Source organism: Vicugna pacos, chromosome 7 (assembly GCF_048564905.1).
Source record: "Vicugna pacos chromosome 7, VicPac4, whole genome shotgun sequence".
Lineage (NCBI taxonomy): Eukaryota > Metazoa > Chordata > Mammalia > Artiodactyla > Camelidae > Vicugna > Vicugna pacos.
This window is the reverse complement of record NC_132993.1, coordinates 73,734,106-73,756,430: the sequence shown is the minus strand read 5'-3', so window position 1 is coordinate 73,756,430 and position 22,325 is coordinate 73,734,106. Positions and strand designations below refer to the sequence as shown.

General features: G+C 38.5%; 1 protein-coding gene across 2 annotated transcripts in view; it reads right to left on the bottom strand.

Annotated features, from left to right (window-relative positions):
* MAGI2 (membrane associated guanylate kinase, WW and PDZ domain containing 2) overlaps positions 1–22,325 on the bottom strand; it is a 1,098,388-nt gene that overhangs the window by 131,237 nt on the left and 944,826 nt on the right. For both annotated transcript variants that reach the window (XM_072965145.1, XM_072965146.1), the window contains exons 11-12: positions 9,668–9,699; positions 3,404–3,593 (exon numbers count right to left, since the gene is read on the bottom strand). In XM_072965145.1, coding sequence (XP_072821246.1) covers positions 3,404–3,593; positions 9,668–9,699 — 222 coding nt within the window. The remainder of the gene's footprint in view (positions 1–3,403; positions 3,594–9,667; positions 9,700–22,325) is intronic.

Genomic DNA, 22,325 nt, shown 5'->3' with positions numbered 1-22,325 from the left:
ACCCCAGCAGAGTTCTAGACACATACTGTGTTTCATATTCTTGATTGATGTGGAGCCTGGAGGTGCCACCTCTGGGTACCCTGCCTGATGCTCTGAAATCAGGCATCGCCTTGCCTGCTGGGTGGAAGAGTCCTCCTTCTCTCTTGAGTCCCACCTCACCATTAGAAGATCATATGAAGACAGGAGGTGTTTCTAGCTTTCCTCTCATAAGCATGTACCTGCCATGTTCTGTTTCATGTGACTTTGGTATCCTATGGTTGTCTGTTTAAAATCACAGCATCTTTTTTCAGGAGTACATCTTTATTAAGATGTCCTGTGCATGCACATTAAAATGTCAGCATAATCTAATTATGAGCCAAATGAGGCACAGCACCATTTACATCATTTGATAAATTTCCATCATTTGCAGGAGACTGGTGATTTGAATCCAAATACTTCTTGACAGCCTTGATATAACAAACATTCTGTAGCTCTGCAGAGCAGAAGCTTGTGGGTGGAGGTACATCCTTTTACTAGGTTACTGTAACCCAGTTTTGAACATGAATGCAAAAAATCTGCGTAGCATTGGATCTGGTTGTAAAGAATACCCTGAGATCATTATAGGTCAAGGAAAATGTTAAAGGACTTAGTTTAGACATCTTTGGTTAGGATTCCCTTCCATACTTTCCCTGGTCCCACTGATTTTTCTCTCAGAAAAAAGTTCAGGGAAACAATAAATAGAATCAAACCTAAATGTTTTGCATGTAAGTCAAAGGAATAAGAGAATAGGAGTGGCTCTCAGTCAAAATTTCAGATAGGGGTCTTTTGTTTGGATGCACACATGTCATAAGCATTAAAAAAATATTATTTGACGATGATGAGAAATAGACTGAGACTTCCCCCAGTCATTAAAAAAATATTTTTGGTATTGTTCTGAAACTTTAAATGAGAGCTGAGACTTCTTCATACTTGTAAACAGAAAGTGTATAGAGGGCCAAGGTCTGTCCTGTTCTGTCAAGACCCCAGCACATGAACCTGGGAAAGCAGAGTGAGCCCATCATCTGTCCAGAGACTAAAGGAAGAGGTACCTGGCTTTTTTTGGTTTCCTTCATCTTCAGGGCGGGGCTTTCCTGACTCTGACACGATTTCTTTATTTCATTCACACTCCATTTAGTGTTATGAAATTACAGGATTGAAAGAGAAGGATGGGAGAGAAAATGAGCCTGCCCTCTTTTGGCTCTTAAGAGTTGTGACCCTGAAAGCACTGCTATGACCTTGGAGACATTAGAGAGAGCTAAGGAAACAAAAGGCAGCAGCAGTGGCCCTTGTGGGCTCTGATGCGGGCGCGGGGGGACAGGGCAGGGAGTCGGATGTTTGCTATGAGTGTGGCTGTGACTGTGGATGCGGAGCAGGTGCAGAGTCCAGAGAAGGACTGAAAAGAGAGTCATGGGAGGTTAAGGCGGATTGGTTTGCCCCGTTTGTTACAGGTGAGGAGCGGAAAGGCAATGAACAGAAACAGCACTGCCGGGGCCTGGATACAGAAATCAGAATGCCTTTAGGGTTGAAAACAAGGTCATGAACAATTGCTGCTCACAAACCGAGGGCACAACAGCATCAGATGCCGTACAGAGAAGACGGAACAAATACCAACACTGCCTTTGTCCTGAATAATAACGCTTTGCATTGGCCAGGAATCCGCCTTTGTCCTGAATAATAACGCTTTGCATTGGCCAGGAATCCGCAGAAGGATGGGAGCAAACGACTAATGAAGGTACAAAAACAAGGGGAAGCATCTCCTGACGCTCCTTCAACGTAACCACAAAATTTAACAAGCCAAGGACGTGAGGATGCAGTGTGTTTCCACCTTCTTTCTGAGTTAGGACTTTTCCTGTACCCTGATCTCTATTTGTTTACACTTATTCTTCTTCTTTCCCCAGTTAAATCTGTGTGAGCAGGACTTACTACTCCCCTTTTGTGTCTCCGCACAGTACTGAGAATCAAGTGGGTATTCAATAAATACTCAGTTATTGAAGCAGAAAAGGTACTAAGAACTGTGCTAAAACCTTTTCAGTTTTTTCAGTTTAATGAGCATTAATACCCTGAATTCATACCCTGTATCATACAGTGAAAAATGTCTACTTTGTTCTTACTCTGTCACAGTGCAGACGTTCTAACTGTACAGTCCTTTAAAGACATTTCAGTTGTTCAGCCAGAAGGGGAAGAATGAAACGCAGTAGTCCTGACATAGCCAATTATTTTTCAAAAAGGCAGTGGGGGTAGGGGGTAGAGGTTCATTTTGATGAAATGATTTCTCAATGGCCTGCTGTCCTAAGTAGTTTATCAACCAAAATTACTTTTACAGAGAGTTGCAGAGGATGGGGAAAAGGTATTATGTGTACTTTCCCCCTTACCAGCTGGGTGCATAATTCTCAACCCCCGAGCTCATCAAAGAGTAAGCAGATTTGAGATCCTCTGAGATCACACACAATTTAAAACTTGCTATTCATGCTTCAGATGATAAAGTTGGAAAGAAGACACTGGCAGGACACCGAAACAAAGGAAATCAGCAGACTGTAAGTGGGAGCGCCAGGGACCAGCCCCTTCTCACTTGGCTAGTTTTCTTGATGCATTACTCAGGTTCATATTATACTGTGTGTTTCCCTCACAGATTATACCTTCATACCACTCGGATTCCCGTCCTCTAACATTCAAAAGAGATGGCCTGTTAGATGGCGGATAGGGGCACCATGAATGTATATGCAATATTAAAAACCTCTGTTCTCTAATATTTATAAAGTGCAATGAAATAATTTTAGAAGTCCTTCAAATAGGACAAGAACAGACACGGCATTTCATTTTATGACTCAGGTTTCAAATGGGCCCCAGTGGATCAAATGAGAGGCAGAAGTTTCAGGTAGAAATGACTGGTACCTGCTCTGTGCTGGTTTCAGGACCGTTACTTTCATGATTAGGAGTTAGAAGGACCTGGCCAACATTTTACTCACATTTCTAAAATATTCAATGTCTACATTCATGGTGCTAAGAAAATCTAAGCTTCAGACTCAAAATCAGATAAAACAAAAAAAATTCCAACCATTTCTTCTTATTATTCAGTGACAATAAAATTAGTGACCTCTTCCTACACTCCCCACCCCCTCCCCACAAATATATTCCTGGTTTTCTTTAGGGACTTAGGGGGAAAAGCAGGAAATAAAATTTTAAGCCAAAAGATATTAAGCTTTTCTGTTGTAGAGTTCACAGGCCTTTTTTTTTTTTAAAGAAAAGTTTAGATCAGCTGGCTTTACTTTTGAGATACTTTTTGAGCCTCAGACAACAAAATCACACCAGACCATTTCAGCCTCAATGTAATGGCAGAGCTTCATCTATTACTAATGTACCCTTGTCTTATGTGGCTTTCACTTACGCCTACTTTCATAAATGGCTCTAGATTTCTCGTAGAGCTCATATGGGTCAGGCTTCCTTGGGTCAAAGGCCTCTGTTGAGTCCGGAAAGGAACTCCTGTGAAGGGCAGGTGGGAAGGGCAGGTTCTGCGGTATGGCCGGAGCAGATAAACTCGTCTGAGGACTGCCTTGATTCTCCCATCGATCCATTATCTGCAAAGGGAAACAAAACAGAGCTTGCTTCTTGCCTCTTCACAGACCACAGCCCTCACCTTTACCTTTGACTTTCTTGCCCTGCAGACTTTTCTTTCAGGAAACATTCAAAACTTTGGTATAAGTGTCTTGAGAGAAGATTCTATTTCTACATAATAAAGCACCGTGGATGGCTATAAATACAAGTGGTGTCTGACTTTCAAATGGAAACTTTTATAACCTTGTCATCTATTAGCTAGTAATTTTCAGCAAATCACTTAATCTCTCTGAGTCTGTTTTTTACCCCTGTAAAATAAAGATATGTATCTCAAGATAATTTATGTGTAAGTGCTTATATCTGTATGGTTTTATTCCTTTTCTAAGATGGCCCCAATTTATTACACCATTTTTACTAAAAAAGATAAAGTAGTCTGTACATATTCACTGGACACCTATGGATATCTGAACCACCTCCTATACTTGAACATTCAATCACTTTCCTCAGTTTATAAGTAATTACACAACCCTTTGGGATTTGTGAATTGTTCAAAGTCTTCTATGAAGCCTCATTTACTGCTGATCTGATGGTTTATTTCCCCAAATGCTGCTGCTACCATCATAATTTATTAACTATCAGTAGAACACCTCTCAGTTCACCATGCTCTTTCATGCGCATTCTCTTCTTTGATCCTCACTGTAGCCCCGTGAGGTAAAGCTGGGACTACCCTCCTTTTCTCAGGAAAGCCAGGTTCACTGAGAGCACCTGTGTGTACAGCCAACTTCAACAATCAGCTGATTCCTCATCCAAACTCAACTTCTGCTTTTCTGTTTTGAATAAACCTGTTATGTACAGAATGAGGTCAGGCTACACTCTGGTCTAAAATTTTGCATTGGGTGAGCATGGTCCTCAGGATAAAGGTCACGCTCTGGTGGGGCAAGATGGCTCCTCAGGGCCCAGGCTCTGCTCCTCTTTCTCATATCCACTCACGGTCTCTCTTCTCATCCCCTGGACCCATCAGGCTCTCTCCAACCTCTGCATTTCGCATATTTTCTTTATTTCTCTTTCTGCCGGCAAAGTTTATCCATTTTTCCACTCCTCCATCTCCTTTCCTCATTTTATCTGGTGACTAGATTCAGATGAGACATCTCCTCCAGAAGGCCTTCTGGATCCAGCTACTTGTCCCTTCTGGGTGCTCCTGCAGCATCCTCTCCCCACGCCTCACACCCCTCACCATGCCCACCTGTAACTGCAAGTCTACCTGTCTTCTCAGACAGATGATGTTGGGGATGGAGACTGCAGGGGACACAGTCTCTCTCGCTGTTGCAACCAAATGTAGTAAGTGTTCAGAAAATGTTAATTTAGTGAATGAATGAAATCATCAATAAAATATGGTCACTTGTTCTCTCCTTAAAACCTATTTTGATACACACTACTTTGAGCTTGGCAGGATGATAGTTTCTGGGCCCTACTACACTGCTTTTGTTTTCACGATGGCTGTATTTTGGTCAGGACTCCAATCCCAGCTCTCACCTAGCAACAAGGAATATTTTAAAACTGGAAGGGATGTGAGGTACTATGTACTGTGTCCTTGTGTAACAAGAAGGTCCCTGTGACCCATTTACCTAACTGGGACTGTGGCAGGGGCCAGGTAAGCCAGCAAATTGATAAAGAAATGGGTCATTGACCCTTTTCTCAAAAGACTGGTGCTACGGTCTGAATGTCTGAGTTCTTTCAAAATTCATATATTGACATGCTAACACCCAAGGTAATATTACTAGGAGATGGAGCTTTGGAGAGATAATTAGGTCAGGAGGCTGAAGCCCTACAAATGGGATTAGTGCCCTTAAAAAGGGGACCCCAGAGAGCTTCCTAGTCCCTTCTGTCAGGTGAGGTTACAGCAAAAAGGTGGCCATCTAGGAGGTGGCCTCTCACCAGACACTAAATCTTCCTGTGCCTTGATCTTGGACTTCCAGCCTCCAGAACTATGAGAAATAAATTTCTGTTGTTTATAAGCCACCAGTCTTTGGTATTTCATTACAGCTGCCCAAAGAAACTAAGACAACTGGCTTCATTTTAATTTGTTTTCCATATGGGCTACTGACCAAGATTTCATTTGAACCAAGGTTCTACAGCTAACAAAGATGGAAAACCCCTAGTTGAGTTCAGATTCCCTAATAGGAAACACAATCTCTAGGAGCACAAAGAGGTCTAGCAGCTGTCAGCAGCAGATCCTGGGTCAGAGCCAATCTGTAACTATAATGGGAGTGCTTTTTCACATAATACATTGAGGGAAATAACTGATAAATTTGCTTGGAGTTCTGGCTAATTTTCTGCTCAGTAGCCCTTTTGCCCCCATTTAGTAAAAATCTTTAAATATACACCTCATAATTCATTTGATAGCAAAATTCCTCTAGGAAGCAACTGTGGGTTCCTTTGGTCATCCGAATTCTCTGCACCTTTGCTATGACTGAAAGACCCACATTTGTGGCTAAAGGCATATTCTTTTTTATTTTTCACTTTAACTGACTTTAGGCACCATGTGGATGCATTCTGGCTGTGACTTTCTCCCTTCTGTTTCCAAACTTAAGATACTAAATTCTAAAAAGTAAATAAATTAGAAATATGATATGAGGTGCTGTCATCTCTCACTTGTCATCAGAGGACTTCAGCAAACAACTGTTTCTCCCTCCCACCTTCCTTGGAGGGTCATCTGACTCCCACACAGATCTCGCTGGTACATGTGCTGTGCACGTACAGTCATTGGAGAAGACACACTTCAGGTCAAACAGTAGTATTCTAAAAAACACTCTTAAAACTACAGAATAGATGATGCTCTGGGTACTGTTTGGGAAAAGTTTCTGTGGCATACTGACAAATTCCACAATTTTTATATAGCAGAGATGGAGGAATTTGTCAAGAGTCTAGTTCATGCTTAGTAAAGCATTCACAACATCTAGCTGTGACATTCATCAACCCTTGAGTCACTCTGTCAGGGTTCTGTAAGACCCTAGAGTCCATGAAGTTACTGAAAAAGTAGACTCACTGCCCTACACTCCTCCATCCCCAAATTGAGTTTTTCATTCCAACCCAGAAGACCATGGGGCAACCCCTTGCCCTGGGGTCAGAGGTCACCCCCAGCTCAGTGGGGCTGTTGTGCTGATTTGACAGCACCTTCTGAAGGGTGCCCTCTGTTGACTTCTTCCTATTTTCTTAGATAACTTGGTCTCTGCACTTTCACTTTCCAGCTGGGACACCTTGTGCTCATACTTGTTCCTCTCAATCTTCAAGAACCACCTAGATTCTGATCCCACCCCCTCAGCCACTTGCTCCACTTAGTGTCTTCCTGCCCTTGATCTATCATGAGCTGTGTTACCTGCCAGGCGTTTACCTCTCAATGAGGCTTCTGACTGAGTCTTGTCCAGCCTCAGTGGTGTCCTTACCTCAGCCAATATCTATAAACACCTCACTAGAGTAATGAAAAATGATCAGTGTGGACTCAAGGTCCACAATGGGGTATCAAACTGTAAAGCAGAAAAATCTGATCATGGTGAGATTAATTTTTTTAACCCCACCTTCTGATTCTAGGCTGCAGACTGGAAACAGAGGGGTTGTGAACAAACCAAGTCTCCCTCCCCATGAAAACTCCTTCCTGTAGAAGCTGGGGTAGTCAAAATATGCCCCCTCACTATTTTAGGGCAAGGCTGGGCGATAAAGGCATTTAGTTTGATACAATATTTCAAGAATCAACTTGGATTCTTTCCAGATGGAGAGGATGAGAACTCACTACAATTAGTGTATTGTTTGTTAAACAGAAGTGACTCTCTTGATGTGACTCAGTTTAAAATGTGGATCAGTAGGACAAAAAAGAGGATGAGGAAGTGGCACATAACCAGGAGGAGAAGAGATCTCACTCAGGATACCATCTCCTTATCCTAACTAAGGATGTTATTAATCATCTTCAGAGGAGAGCTGTGTATAAATCCAAAACTTGTGGGTATATATTTATATATTTGTTTAAGTGAATAGTTTTGCAAACTATGTTCATTTTGTAGAGTGATTAATTTATTAAGGGCTTCTGCATGGAAGGTCTGCTTTCTAGGATGAGAGTAATTTATACTTTTGAGCTTAACATGTAGAGACTCTGTTTTAAGTGCCTAACGTGGATTAACTCAGACTCTTTACAGTAATCATGTGGGAGAAGTATTACTACTGTCCCCATTTTATAGATGAGCTTGAGATGCTGAAAGCTTAAGCAGCTAGTTAAGGTAACACAGCTAGTAAGGAAAACAAGCCCAATTTGAACATAGGCAGTATGCTTTCCAAGACTTCATCTTAAGGCCTGTCATTTTAGTCCCTAGTCTGAGGAGTTTCTGACAGACACATGGAGGACATTATATCATTGTCCTCTCTTTTCACTTAGCCTAGGAGATGGAAGTCCAAGCCTTAGCTTTTGTAGGGAGGTATGGGTTTTGGATTAATTGAAAACTGAGTTCTATAAAACCTTTTTTGGAATTATTGAGTACAGATGTAATTACTGTAATGACAGCAAATGCTGTAGTTATGCCAAATGGCATAATTTGTGTAAATGTGGTACATATAAGGAAACCACTAGATTGCATAATTGTAGCACCATGATGAGGTTGCAAGATTCCTTGTTAAATCAGATAAAGATATGTATAACTACAGAGCACAGATGTAACTTTGGTGGTAATAGGAAGGAATGATTTTGACTTTGGTCAAGATAAAACAAATTTCATTTTAAACATTTTTAAATACCTATTTTCAAAGTCACATGCATCACTAAGTGGTTTAACTCAGCCCAAGAAGGATCAGGTCTTCCATCTGGTCCATCTCTGTGGACCAGATGAGCTAAATCCTGAATAAGGACATGCTTGGTGAGAATGTTCTGACAGCATCGGCCCCTCATCCAGCTCCCCATCTCGTCTCTCTTTGAGAGAACCCTGGAGCTCAGGCATATTCTGGGGCTCAATAATATTTCATTTTTACATGTCTTCAAACCATTTTCAAGCCATGTTATTTAATTGAGCCAGTTATTGCACTTGAAAAGTATGCAAAATTATATTACCTCCATTTCTAAAATGAGACAATCAAGCAGTTAAATATTCCCTTCAGTAAAGGAAATAAGAGGAGGATAAAATTAACCCGTGAATTCCCTACTCATTGGCTAGACTAGAGGCCACTTTTACCTGACCTGCTTACTGTGAGAGGAAAGAAAAGAAGTAAATGAAAGATGTGATTCCCTGAGTTTTTGTTTTTATTTTTGTTTTTAACTTGAATCACTTGGATACAGTTCTCTTCCAGTCATGGGTTTTAGCCAGGCCAGTCAGGACTGACTATTCTAATACAGCAGAAAATGGGATCCCAGAAAACTAGTCCCAGTTTTTGGGACTTGAGCAATTATTAGTTTCAATCTAATGCCAGGTAAACATCATCTTTAGCTGCAAAGGCAACTTGGCTAACCTTGCCTCACAAGAAGATTATTAAAATCCATCAGTCTTTCCATTGTTATCAAAATTTCAACATGATTCATAAAGAAACTAGGCCAAGAGAGGTTAGATGATGGCAGAGATCACTAGTTTTCTAAAGATTCATAAGCACTTTGAGTGACTGTAAGGTTTGTATATATATTTTTTTCCACACACAGACACATACACATTTAGCTCTGTGTACATTACAATGTAAATATGCACATACAAATATATATACAGATAAATTTCTTGTGGACTAGATTTAATTTGCAGGTCAAGACCTCTGGGCCTACTATTTGCACTGTTTTTAAAAATTCATTGTTATAAAAACTATACTATTTCTGACAGCGAAAAACAAAGGTTTCTATTTTCAATACTCCACACCGTATAGCATTAATGCTCATTGTGTAAGAATACTGAAAAACAGACAGAAGAGTCTTCATAGGAAAACAAGACAAGTTATTCCTACACAGAGGATTTGTTCTTCTGGTATCACAGAATCTCAGAGGGGGAAGAGATTTTCAGGTTACCCAATTCAACTCTTATTTAGCGAAATTGTAATAGTAACTAGCAATAAAGAAAGAAGCAGAATAATTCCAACTTACAGGCTTTGGAGTTTTCCATGGAGAAAAGAAACCTGTAATAAAGAAAACAATATTTAAACTTTGAAAATATACCCCACTACCACTTACGAGTGGCATGATATTAAGATAATTGCAAGTTACTTTAAATCAACAATGAAAACAACAAATTCTGCCTGGCTGTACAGTTTTCTTCAAGGTGTCCAAATAATTTTATTGGAATTATATAGATAATTCTGGGAATACTGCCTTCTTTGGCAGCTGAGGATTCTGAAGCCCAGAGAAGGTAAGTAACTATATAGTGAAAGATCAGCCGCTTTACAAGATCTAAGATTGAGTCATCCTTAGGGATTTCTGCACTAGAAAGAGAGAGAGAGAGAGAGAGAGAGAGAGAGAGAGAGATGGAGGAAGAGACTAGATAGAAATTAAGATTTTTAAAGGTTAATATCTTTGCTTAGTATAATAAATAATTCTACTTTATATATTTGCTTTATGTGGTTAAAATCTATCAACCTTCATTAATTCTCAATTTAAAAATACTATATATACATATATTACAAATCTGATTCTATTATAATTGTTTATGGGTCTGTTCTCCCACTGAGATCCTCTCTAGAGTAGATATCTATTTTATTATCCCTCTACCCTTGTGTTAGTACAAAGATTTTCATGAAGAAGCCGCTCAAAATGTTTGTTAATTGAGTGAATCATATCAGAGCCGTGCTTTTTTCAACGTATTGAGTTCTTTCAGTCATCACAAACGGTGTGACAACTGGACTGATTCTGTTGTGATCCAAATGATCTTTAAGACAATTAAAAGTAATGGACAGATTCATTCTCTTTTCTTTTTTTCCCCTTTATTATTTTATCACATATTGATCTTAGCAAGCCAAAGCACAATCTTACACACAAAACAAAATTACTATCTTTTCATATAATATCTTCCATCTTTCAATGATTTTACTCATGTTAATGTTAGGTGGTGTCTGACAAAATGCTCAATAAAATGGAATATTGCAAACATGCCACATAATGTTCATAACCTTTAAAACTGGGACTGGTACAAAATGGGAATAGTTGAAAACCATAACCCATTTATAGGAAATATCTACAGAAATTTGGACACACAATTAATTATCTAGATGCTGAAGAAATCCAACTCACATATGGGGTAAATACTAATTGCACCCTGACGCACTGTTGTAAAGAAATGATGCTGCATTTTATGGAAAGAGTGAAGTTATATAAAACATCATGCTTCTTGGCTTTCCTTGGAACACAGAGTTAAACTTAATGCTTAAGTATAACAACTATTTTACCTAAGGAGACTGGTTGCTAGAATTCACTCATTTTCTTGTACCCTCTCTATGTATGTTCTATCTCTTTCCAACTAATGAAAACAATTCTTTTCAATGTGTGGTTTGGTTATAATTTAATTCCAAGGATTTCATCACATTTTTTTGTTAATAGCTGAGAGTAAAATTACAGATAAATACATACATTTATCTCCTTGACTCATTCTGTAATGTGAAAATGAAAACAAACTGACCACCAATTATAAAGTGAAAAGCAATGTAACCTAGTGGCCAATTAACTGTTATATTCAAGAAAGAGTAAGATCTATTTGCTGCTTTACAGAATTGCTGGCAACAGTTCTTTTGAGAAAAGATGTCATTTACACATTCTCACAATATCAAAACATTCAATTATTTCTTCTACTTTCTCTGTGTCATCGTCACTTTCTTCCTTCAGTGCCCAAATGGATTTCAAATATTTGCTACTTTACTTTTGTTAGGTGCTCGGAGTTTCTTAGACTTTGATTCAGATGTATTGAAAATGGTTCTTTTATTACAAAGCTCTCATCTCCACATGAGGTATTATCTTAAAAAATGATTATTCCTACCATGGAAAATGTGTAATCATTGGACCTCTCAGCAGTTATGGTACCAGAACTAAAATGGCATAAAAGGGACATTGGTCAAGATCAGACAAGAATAGAGAGCTGTTTAAATCGACCTCCTTTCATCACAGGCACTTTGGCTTCCCCTCCTTTTAAGGTTGCTTCATTCAGTCTGACCTCAAACCATTGGCAAGACCCAGGACTTCTCTACTGCTCCCATTATGGTAGTTTCTGAAATATGTCTGATGCTGACTTGTGCTAAGGGGGCTTCAGTCATGAAGCAATAGTTGTCCTTTCTGAGTCACTGTCACAAAGAAGCTGCTTCCTTCAGAGTAAGTAATTTTCAGTGGCAAGAAATAGTATCAGAATAGATTTCCTTAAAAATAAATAACTTAATGTGGCTCTTCATGTTTCCTTGACAAATTATTAATTATGTTATAAACTTTTAAATCAAGATGAACAGAAAACATCTATTTCGGATATACTCAGTTTGGCCCGATTAACCGATAAGGTCAGGTGTTCTACGTGATTAATCTTCAGTTTTCTGTTCAACTTCATTGGAAGAGCCACATGAATACCATAATAGTGTGAGTTAAATTACTATATATTATACACATATGACCATTTTTGTAGGGATGACTCCCTCTAGGAAATCTAGCCTATTCCAGTCAACATTGAAAGAAAAAAACACCCAAAACAAAATAAAAACTTTAAAATCTTCATTTCTGCAATTTTTCTTTTTCTGAAATCATTCTGGTCTGGCATAGATCACAGAAGCCAAGACAGGCTTGGTTTGTTAAGACTGTTACTTCTGGGTGTCTCACCACCTATCTTCAGAGAAGAACAGGAACAAGGACAGAGCTAACTACTCTTAAGCCTTTCAGAGCTGACAGTCCTTTTCAAAAAACCAAGTTCACAGAAAAAGAGCTTTTTCTTTAAGATAACAGTGAAGGTTCCTTTATATTTCAGGGTTTTTTCCTGGCCTTTATTTCCCCTACTTCTATAGAAAGTGGAATACGATAAATTCCTTTGTGGAATTAAAATTTCTTTATAATGACTTGACCCCTGCTTTCCATACTGATGATTTGTTGATGGGTGTTTGTGTATGTGTGTACAAATGCAAACATTTATTTAATCCTGACTCTTAAGATGACAGAAGTGAAAGACCTTAAGGTACAGTTAAGAGCGAACTGAAACATGAGCAGGGGCATTTTTAAAAGGAAAAAATAAGAGAATAATTGGGAAAATTTAGATGCAACCAATAAGAAAATTTTGATGCATTTACTATAAAGCACAAAACTGAATCAGATCTTGTCTATTGTATATAGTGCTGCTATGAACATTGGGGTGCATGTATCTTTTCACATGAGACCTCTAAAATCTATTTTCTTTAGAACAAGAAATAAAACTAAAATATATTTTTAATTCTGCATGTAAAAGTACAATGGGCAGGGAAATAGAAGCACAGTGCAAATAGCTCAGACAAGAAATTCCGGTTCTTCAAAATGGAAGAGGAGGAAAGACAACACAGACTTCATATTGAAATTTAAATTAAATTCTCCATGTCAACTAAATATAATTTTTAATAAATCACATGGTTGCCAGATAAAATACAATATTCCCAGTTCAATTTGAATTTCAGATAAGCTATGAATAATTTTTTAGCATATCCTGTATACTGATTGCATGAGATGTATATAATGCATAGGACATACTTACACTACTTTTATCTGAAATTCAGTTTATCTGAAATTCAATTTAACTGGGAAGTCTGTATTTTCATTTGCTAAATCTGAATACCCTATATGGGGAACATTTTATATATGACCTGGCTAACCATTTAAGAATAAAAACATAATAGTAATCCTTTCTGTGAGTAATATCCATTCAATTAAGTAAAAATCCAGAAAATATTTAATATCTCCTTTTCTTGCACCCCCTCCAATGTTTTATTGTTAGGAATCTTGCTTTGGGAGAAACATGAAAACATTCCATTTGCTATGCAAATCATTGCATTGTGTTGGTTGCCTGTTCATCAGTAACCCTGACTGATGTCTTGTATCCTGTGATGTAGAATTCTGTATGACCAACGTCAGTGTCACAAGGGACCATTTTCAAATTGTTTGATGACTGCTTAGCAACTCTGCCTTTCCCCAAGAGGAAAGTTCCAAAAAGTGGCTTTTTTCAGAAACTACTTCTGACACCGTATCTAAAATGAAAGAATATCAATATATTTATCACAGCTCTGAAGGGACAGTCCCTTTCTGGTGTGCATTTGTGAGTTGTCTGTGAAGAGTTTTTATTATTATTATTATTTTCACAGGGCACATCACAAGATAACGTATTTTCTTAAAACCACTCTCATTCAAATGAGGGATCAAAATACAATGAAGAGCAACTGAGTTTATCAGAAGACAACATGTGCAGGCTTATCCTTTCTAGATACTCATTGGGATTACTTGAAATTGTCAGATGGCTCTCTCCATAAAGAACAAAGCCCAGGAGAGTCCCACTGCAGTATCTTTAATTTGGAGTAACACTAAGGCAACTTTTAGGGATTTCTAGAAACTTACCCCAAACAGGACTAAATCTTTCTGTGTGCCTCTATACTCGATTTGATATACTGAACTCCCATTTGCAGAACTGTGAAATGGTTTCTTCTTCTACTCAAGTACTTGCTACAACATATGACTCTGGCTTTGAAGACTATCATTAGTTTCACGTATTCCATAGAAAATTCTACAGTTGCTAAAAATGACAGAGATGTAGGGGAAACACTTTCTTTTTAAGCAATGGAAAAGGTATAGCAAACACTCTGAACTAAAGACCTGATTCACTGAAGATGTCCATGCTCTGGGTTATTAAAAGCTGTGTGTTCTCTTTTGCTTGAAAAAACAAGGAAGACACAACAATGTGAATCTACCTAACATTCCTGAACTGTACACTTAAATGTGGTTAATATTGCAGATTTTATGTATATTTTATATTTTAAAAAATTTTAAAGCAATAAAAAAGAGGAGAAAAAAGAAAGGGAGAACAAAAGTATGTGCCTATCACATGAATGTGAGGGAGGAAAAAGGAAAGCTAATTTTTTTCACTGTCCCTGTGACATCCTGCGGGAGCACAGGAAACTCACTTAGACACCGGGCACAGACCCTCCACCTCTTAAGTTATCCTTCCTTATAAAGGACTATAAGCAGTAAAGGAGATTCATATCCTAGTATATTCTGAAAATATTTCAGGAACTATGAGAAATTTCCAATAAAGGAAATCTTTTTTTTTTTTTTAAGTTTTCCAAAGTGGGGAAAAAGGCCCCAGGGTTTTTACAAATCTCTAGTTAGGGCTAATTTAAGGGAGAAAAATACCACTAATAAAGTTAATCTTTAATTTAAAGATCCTCCCATTTTCCCACAGCCTGGCAAATTTTCTATCAAAAATTCAGCTTTCGGTAAATGTAAGCCAGCAGGGTAATGAGCTAATTTCCATTAAAACTAGTTTAGTGTTATTCACTTTTTTTCTGGGTTTTTGACTGATCATGTATTTCCTATTAAAATTCATTAAATGAGTTAAGCCCCGCAGTTCCTTTCGATAATTTGTTTAAGCTATTTCAAATCAGTAGAAGAGCAATTTTTCTTAATGAAACTGACCTAGGCTAAGAAACGATCTTTCCATTAAGAGACACGGCTGATGGTACCCTCACCTCACATTACCATGTCTCAGTCGAGCAAAATATTCAATTTGCAAAGAAAATTTCAAATTAGTTGCCATCTTTGGACTAGAGAATTTGTTTTTATGTGGAGAGCTGAGGCTTTCTCTGCAATGCTGCAAAAATGATTCTTTCTGCATCTTTTAAATAAAAGTCTTTTTCTCATGAACACTATAAAGCTGTTTTCAAATGGCCATTTTCTCCTGGGCTTTGTTCTTTATGGAGAGAGCCATCCGACAATTTCAAGTAATCCCAATGAGTATCTAGAAAGGATAAGCCTGCACATGTTGTCTTCTGATAAACTCAGTTACATAAAGGATATGTTCAAAATAAAGCAGGCCAGGTGAACAGCCTTGAACGGGAATAAAGGGACAGATTGGAAGGGGAAGAATTGTGTCAGGGAGGCTAAAACTCAGACTGAGGTGAGGCCTGCAGAAAATATTGGCAACTACAAAGGGATTTTTCTTTATGTTCTGAACAAGACCAAGGTCCATGAAGAGAGAAACTGCTCTGTGTGTTTATGATGCCCTGTAAACAGTTGGCAAAGGAAATGTGGAAGCATATCAGTCTGGCAAATACAAAATTCCAATTCTGAGAGTAATTTTTTTTAGTAACAAATGAATAACACTTTTTTTTTTGAGAAACCCATCTAGAAACATCTTTAAGAAACTTAAGACAAATTAAAGACCTTAAATTTAATCATTAAATTACACCAACATTAAGTAAATATTTATTGACTTGTGGGTGTCTCACAAGCACCAGATTCAATAAAATGAAATTTTTGATCTTCTCTCCCACATTTTTTCTTCTATGTTTCCTATTTTAGAAAATTTCACTTGCCTTTCTAAGTTCTAAAGATAGGAACCTGGAAATCATTCTTCACCTCTCTGTCCCCCTCACTTCCTTATCACCAAATTCTGTCTTTTCTCCCTCTAAAATATATTACAAATCCACTTCTCTCCATCTCCACAGCCACCACTGTAATCCACACTCACCAGCATCTCTTATCTCAACCAAAGCAACCGCAAATTTGCTGATATCACAGAATCTGATCACACTTAAAAATTCTTCTATGGATTCCCACGGCATTTAGGATAAAACACAAAACCTTCAAGGCCTTTTATATACATTTGCCCCTGCTTACTCTCCAGACACCTCATGGGTTACTACCCTTCACTGACTGAAATTCCTTGAATATGCCAGGCTTTTCTAACCACAGGGCCTTTGCACAAGCTCCTTCAGTTGCCTACCCTTTTTAACCCTTCATCAAACTGTCTGACTCCTCCTTTATGTGTCAGCTTAAATATTACCTCCTCAGGGAAGATGTCCCTGACCTTTTATTCTAAATCAAAGTTCTCTACTATAATGTTTCATTGCATCCTGTATTGTTTCTTTATATGACATTCATCACTATTTATAAATACATTTATGAACTCCTATGTATGTAATTATATTGCAAGATTATTAGTTTAATGCCTATCTCCCCAACCAGAGTATAAATTCCACTAGGGGAGAGATCTATTCTATTCCCAATGTATTCCCAGTACTTAGCACAATGCCTGACACATAGTAGATACTTCAAAAGATATACCTGAATGAATTAATGATAGTAGTGAAGAGTGAGGAGGGCAGCAAGAAAGAGACAGAGAAAAGAACTGATGAGGCCTGGTGATTTGCTGGGGGTGGAGGAGTGGTATCAAGGAGATGAAATCTCTGATGACTTCTAACTTGGGAAACTAGATGGATGATGGTGTCATTAGCTGAGGTAAGAAATATAGGAAAGAGGTTTCAAAAAAATAAAAAAGAAAAAAAAGAAATATAGGAAAGAGGTTTCTTTGAGTGGAGTCTAAAGAGTTGGGTTATGGGAGAGGGGAGGGCATAGCTCAAATGGTAGTGTGTGCTTAGCATACACTAAGCCCTGGGTTCAATCCCTGGTACCTCCATAAATGAATGAATGAATGAATGAATGAATGAATAAAATTACCCCCACCCCCAAAACAGAGTTATTAGGTTATGGGCAAAATGAGTGTGAGGTGCCTTTGTGAGTCTGAATTCAAATGTAGTTGAATTACATGTTGAAGTTTGAACCAAAGTGAATTTCGACTTAGCTGAAGTCATGCAATAATAGTTGGCTCCCTCATCTGGTGCTCAGTAGTGTAGCATGAAAAGGTAACTCCTCAGGGTATTCAGAATGAATAAATGAAGCATCTGAGAAGTAACTGAGAGCCAAGTAAAGTATTAACAGAAATACTCAAGAAACAAGGCTTTAAGTGGTTTGCCAACTGGGAGGGTGACAAGTGGCTTCAGTGGAAGCAGCTGATTGCTATGGCAGAGGCAGAAATCAGATTTGAATAGGTCTCGGTGAATGGGAAGGAGGAAATGGAACTGAGAAGTGGCTGCGGGGTTGAAGGGACAGTGGCATAGTGCCTAGGGGGAAATAAAGCCCCCATGAAGGGAAAGACTTCTTTCAGGACAAGCATACATTCAGATGAGAAGGTGCCTGAACAGAGACAGAGTCTGAAGACTCAGGAGGAAAGGGTGTAACTGGTGGAATTATTTCATGAGGAGATGAAGGAGGATGGAATCTAGAGTACAAAGGGCAAGAGTTAACCTTAAGTGAAAGAGAAGGGGCAGCCAAGTCCTTATTAAAAGGCTGGAGCAGATCCATGGGGGAAACCCCCAGGGTCCACCCCATGGGGCGAGGATAGGACTGGGTAGGAGAGTTTACTCACAGCGGCTCAAAGTGGCAAAATCAGTGGGGATTTGTAGGGGTTCTGGTTATGCAGGGAAACTGGAGGAGAGAACAAAAATAACCTGTGTCAAATGTTTGGTTCAAGGGGATGAGGCAAAGATATAAACAGAAAAACAATTTCTGAGACAGTATAGTGGAGAGGTTGTACACATAGAATTAGGGGTAAAACTGACTTGGGTTCTAGTCCCAGCTCTACCTGTCACAAGTTATGTGGTCTCACGTATGCATGGGAAGGCGTATATACCAAGATTAACTACTGGGCTCTGAATGAGACCATGGCTTTGTGACTCACACCCAGGTAGCCAAGAGCAAGTCCTCTGATCTCTCTAAGGCTCAGATTCCTTACCTGTAACAAAGTAAACATAATAATAGGAATTGCTGTAGTGGGAACTAAATAAAAGTGCACTTTACTTTTTATCAATTTAAAATGGTATACTGTTCCATTTAATGGTTTTGATGCATTTTGAATTATTTTCCTACAAAACAGAAGTCTGCTTTTCAGAAAGGTGTTCAACAATTTACTTTATTGTCACAACAGATGCATTTATTTTCTTCTCTTCGTTGTTTCAGGCTTTTTTTTTTTTTTTTGCTCTTTTTAGCTCCCTTTTAAGGTTTTTTAAGCTCCCTTTTGCTATGTGAAGTATGGCTTGTTTTGATTAGCTTTAAACAAAGCAAATCATTGTTTTCATCCCATTAGAATTTTCCATTAAGTTCCTTCTATCCTGATTAGAGGAGAAAGGTAGACCACTTTAACCTCACTCAACAGGTCTTGTATTCTAGTTATAAACTGTATTCCTAGTTAATAATTATTATAATTTTTAAATGAATTTTTTCTAACTTTTGATTTTCCTATAACTATTCATACGATTACTCAGACTTAACCACCTAACCTGGTTTAAATGCTCATCACAATTCCTTATATTTTATTATTTCCCAGTTTGGGATTTTGAATTGTGGTCCTCTGTTAGTTTATGTCCTCAAACTTTTCAGAAACAGGGTTCCAGTCAAGATGGCGGAGTAGCAGGACCACGAGCTTGCCTCCTCTCACGATCACAAAAACCACAACTGACTGCTAAACAACAATCAATAAAAAAGACTGGAATCTACCAAAAAAGATCTTCTTTAACTGGAAACATGAAGAGGTAACTACAGCAGGACAGTAGGAGGGGTGCACTCACGCGATAAAGTCCAGCCCCATACCCCCCGGGTGAGCAACCCAAAGCTGGAGAAAAATTATATTGCAGAGGCCCTCCCACAGGAGTAAGAGTTCTGAGCCCCACATCAGGCTCCTCAGCCCGGGGTTCTGGCATCTGGAGGAGCCCCTAGAATGGGGCTTAACTGTAGGAGCTCCACAGGACTGGGGGAAATAGACTTCACTCTTGGGACACACACACAGAATCTCATGTGCACCAGGACCAAGGGCAGAGGCAGTGATTTCATAGGAACCTGAGCCAGACCTAACTGCAGGTTTTGGAAGGTCTCCTGTGGATGCAGTGGTGGGGGTTGGCTGTAGCTCCCCCTGGGGACATAAAAGCTGGTCGCAGACATTTGGGGAGTTATTCATCTACATGAGCTTTCCTGGAGGCTGACATGTTGCTGGGGTCATTAATGCCAAGACCCGGTCCCACTCAACAGCCTTTAGGCTTAAGCACTGAGATGCCTCAGGCCAACTCATCACAGCTCTACACATCAGCAGACTTCCTGAGAACTCAGCCACCTCTAAACAAGCTCTAGAACAAGGCCCTGCCCACCAGAGGACCAGGGCCCAGCTCAACCCAGCAGCGGGCAAGCACCAATCGCTCCCATTGGCAAACCTACATAGGCCTCTAATCTAGCCTCACCCATCAGGAGGCAGACACCAGAAGTAAGAAAACAATAGTCCCACAGCCTGTGGAAGGAATCCACGAACGCAAGGCAGACTCTACTTTGGGACCAGCTGGAACCTGGCCCTTGGGTTACCAGAGGGGAGTGCAATGCTGGGATGCACAAGACGTCTCAGACAGAGGGCCACTCCTCCAAGGTCGAGAAACGTAACTAACCAGAAGAACTCAGTGATGGGGAATTACACAATCTACCTGAGAAAGAGTTCAGAGTAATGCTGTGAAGATGACTGGAGAACACAGGAGGAGAATAGATGCAGAGCCAAGTGTTTAGCAAAGTTAGAAAATATCAAAAATGACCAGAGTTGAAGAATACAATTACTGAAATAAGTAATACACTAGAAGGAACCAAGAATAGACTAAATGAGGCAGAAGGATGGACCAGTGAGCTAGAAGACAGAGTAGTACAAATCAAGCTTACCTTAGGAAACAAGAAAAATCTCAAATAAACAATCTAACCTACACTTAGAGCAAACAGAGAAAGAACAAACAAAACCCAAAATTGGTAGAAGGAAAGACTTTGTAAAGATAAGAGCAGAAGTAAATGAAATAGAGAATAAAAAAATAGAAAAGATCAATGAAACTAAAAGCTTCTTTGAAAAGATAAACAAAATTGATAACTCTTTAGCCAGAATCATTAAGAAAAAAAGGGAGATGGCCCAAATTAATAAAATCAGAGATGAAAAAGAATTTACAACTGACACCACAGAAATACAAGGGATCACAAGAGGCTACTATGAGCAACTGCACACCAACAAAAAGGACAACCCATAAGAAATGGACAATTTCTTAGAAAGGTACAATTTGCCAAAATTGAACCAGGGAACCAAGAAGACATAGAAAATATGAATAGATCGATTACCAGTACTGAAATCAAATCACTAATTTAAAAACTCCCAACAAACAAAAGTCCAGGACCAGATGGCTTAACAGGCAAATTCTACCAAACATTTAGAGAAGAGTTAACACTTAGCCTTCTAAAACTATTTCAAAAGATTGCAGAGGAAGGAACACTCGAACTCATTCTATGAAGCCACCATCACCGTGATACCAAAACCAGGCAAAGACACCACCAAAAAAGAAAATTACAGACGAATATCACTGATGAAAATAGATACAAAAATCCTTACCAAAATATTAGCAAACAGAATCCAACAGCACATAAAAAAGATTATACATCATGATCAAGTGGGGTTCATCCCAGAGCACAAGGGTGGTTCAACATACACAAATACATCAATGTAATATATCACATCAACAAGAGAAAGGACAAAAACCACATGATCATCTCAAAAGATACAGAAAAAGTTTTTTTATAAAATTCAACATCCATTTATAACAAAAACTCTATAGAAAGTGAGCATATAGGGAACATACCTCAACATAATAAAGGCCACATATGATAAACCCACAGCTAACATCATACTCAATGGTGAAAAACTGAAAGCATTTCCTCTAAGATCAGGAACAAGACAAGGATGCCCACTGTCACCACTTTTATTCAACATAGTTTTGGAAGTCTTAGCCACAGCAATCAGAGAAAATGAAGAAATCATAGTAATCCAAATTAGGAAAGAAGAAGTAAAACTGTCACTGTCTGCAGATGACAAGATACTATACATAGAAAATCCTAAAGGTGCTACCAGAAAACTATTAGAGCTCATCAATGAATCTGGTAAAGTTGCAGAATACAAAATTAATATACAGATATCAGTTACATTTCTATACAATAACAACAAAATATCAGAAAAAGAAATTAAGGTAACAATTCCATTTACCATCACATCAAAAAGAATAAACTACCTGGGAATAAACCTACTTAAGGAGGCAAAGAACCTGTACTCTGAAAACTGTAAGATACTGATAAAAGAAACTGAAGACAACACAGACAGATGCACATATATACTGTGTTCTTGGATAGGAGATTGCTATTGTTAAAATGGCCATACTACCCAAGGTGATATACAGATTCTAGCCAATCCCCACCAACTTTTACCCCCCAAATCCCCATTTTTTTTTTTTACCCATGACATTTTTCATAGAACTGGAACAAAAAAATGTTAAAATTTATATGGAAACACAAAAGACCTCAAATAGCCAAAACAATCATGAGAAAGAACAGAGCTGGGGAACCATGCTCCCTGATTTCAGGCTATACTACAAAGCTATGGTCATCAAAACAATATAGTACTGGCACATAGATAAGTGGAACAGGATAGAAAGTACAGAAATAAACCTGAACACTTATGGTCAATTAATCTATGACAAAGGAGGCAAGAATATACAATGGAGAAAAGAGAGTCTCTTCAATAAATGGTGCTGGGAAAACTGGACAGCTACATATAAAAGAATGAAATTAGAATATTCTCTAACACCAAATAAAAAAACTCAAGATGGATTAAAGACCTAAAAGTAAAACTACATGTATGTCATAAAACTCCTAG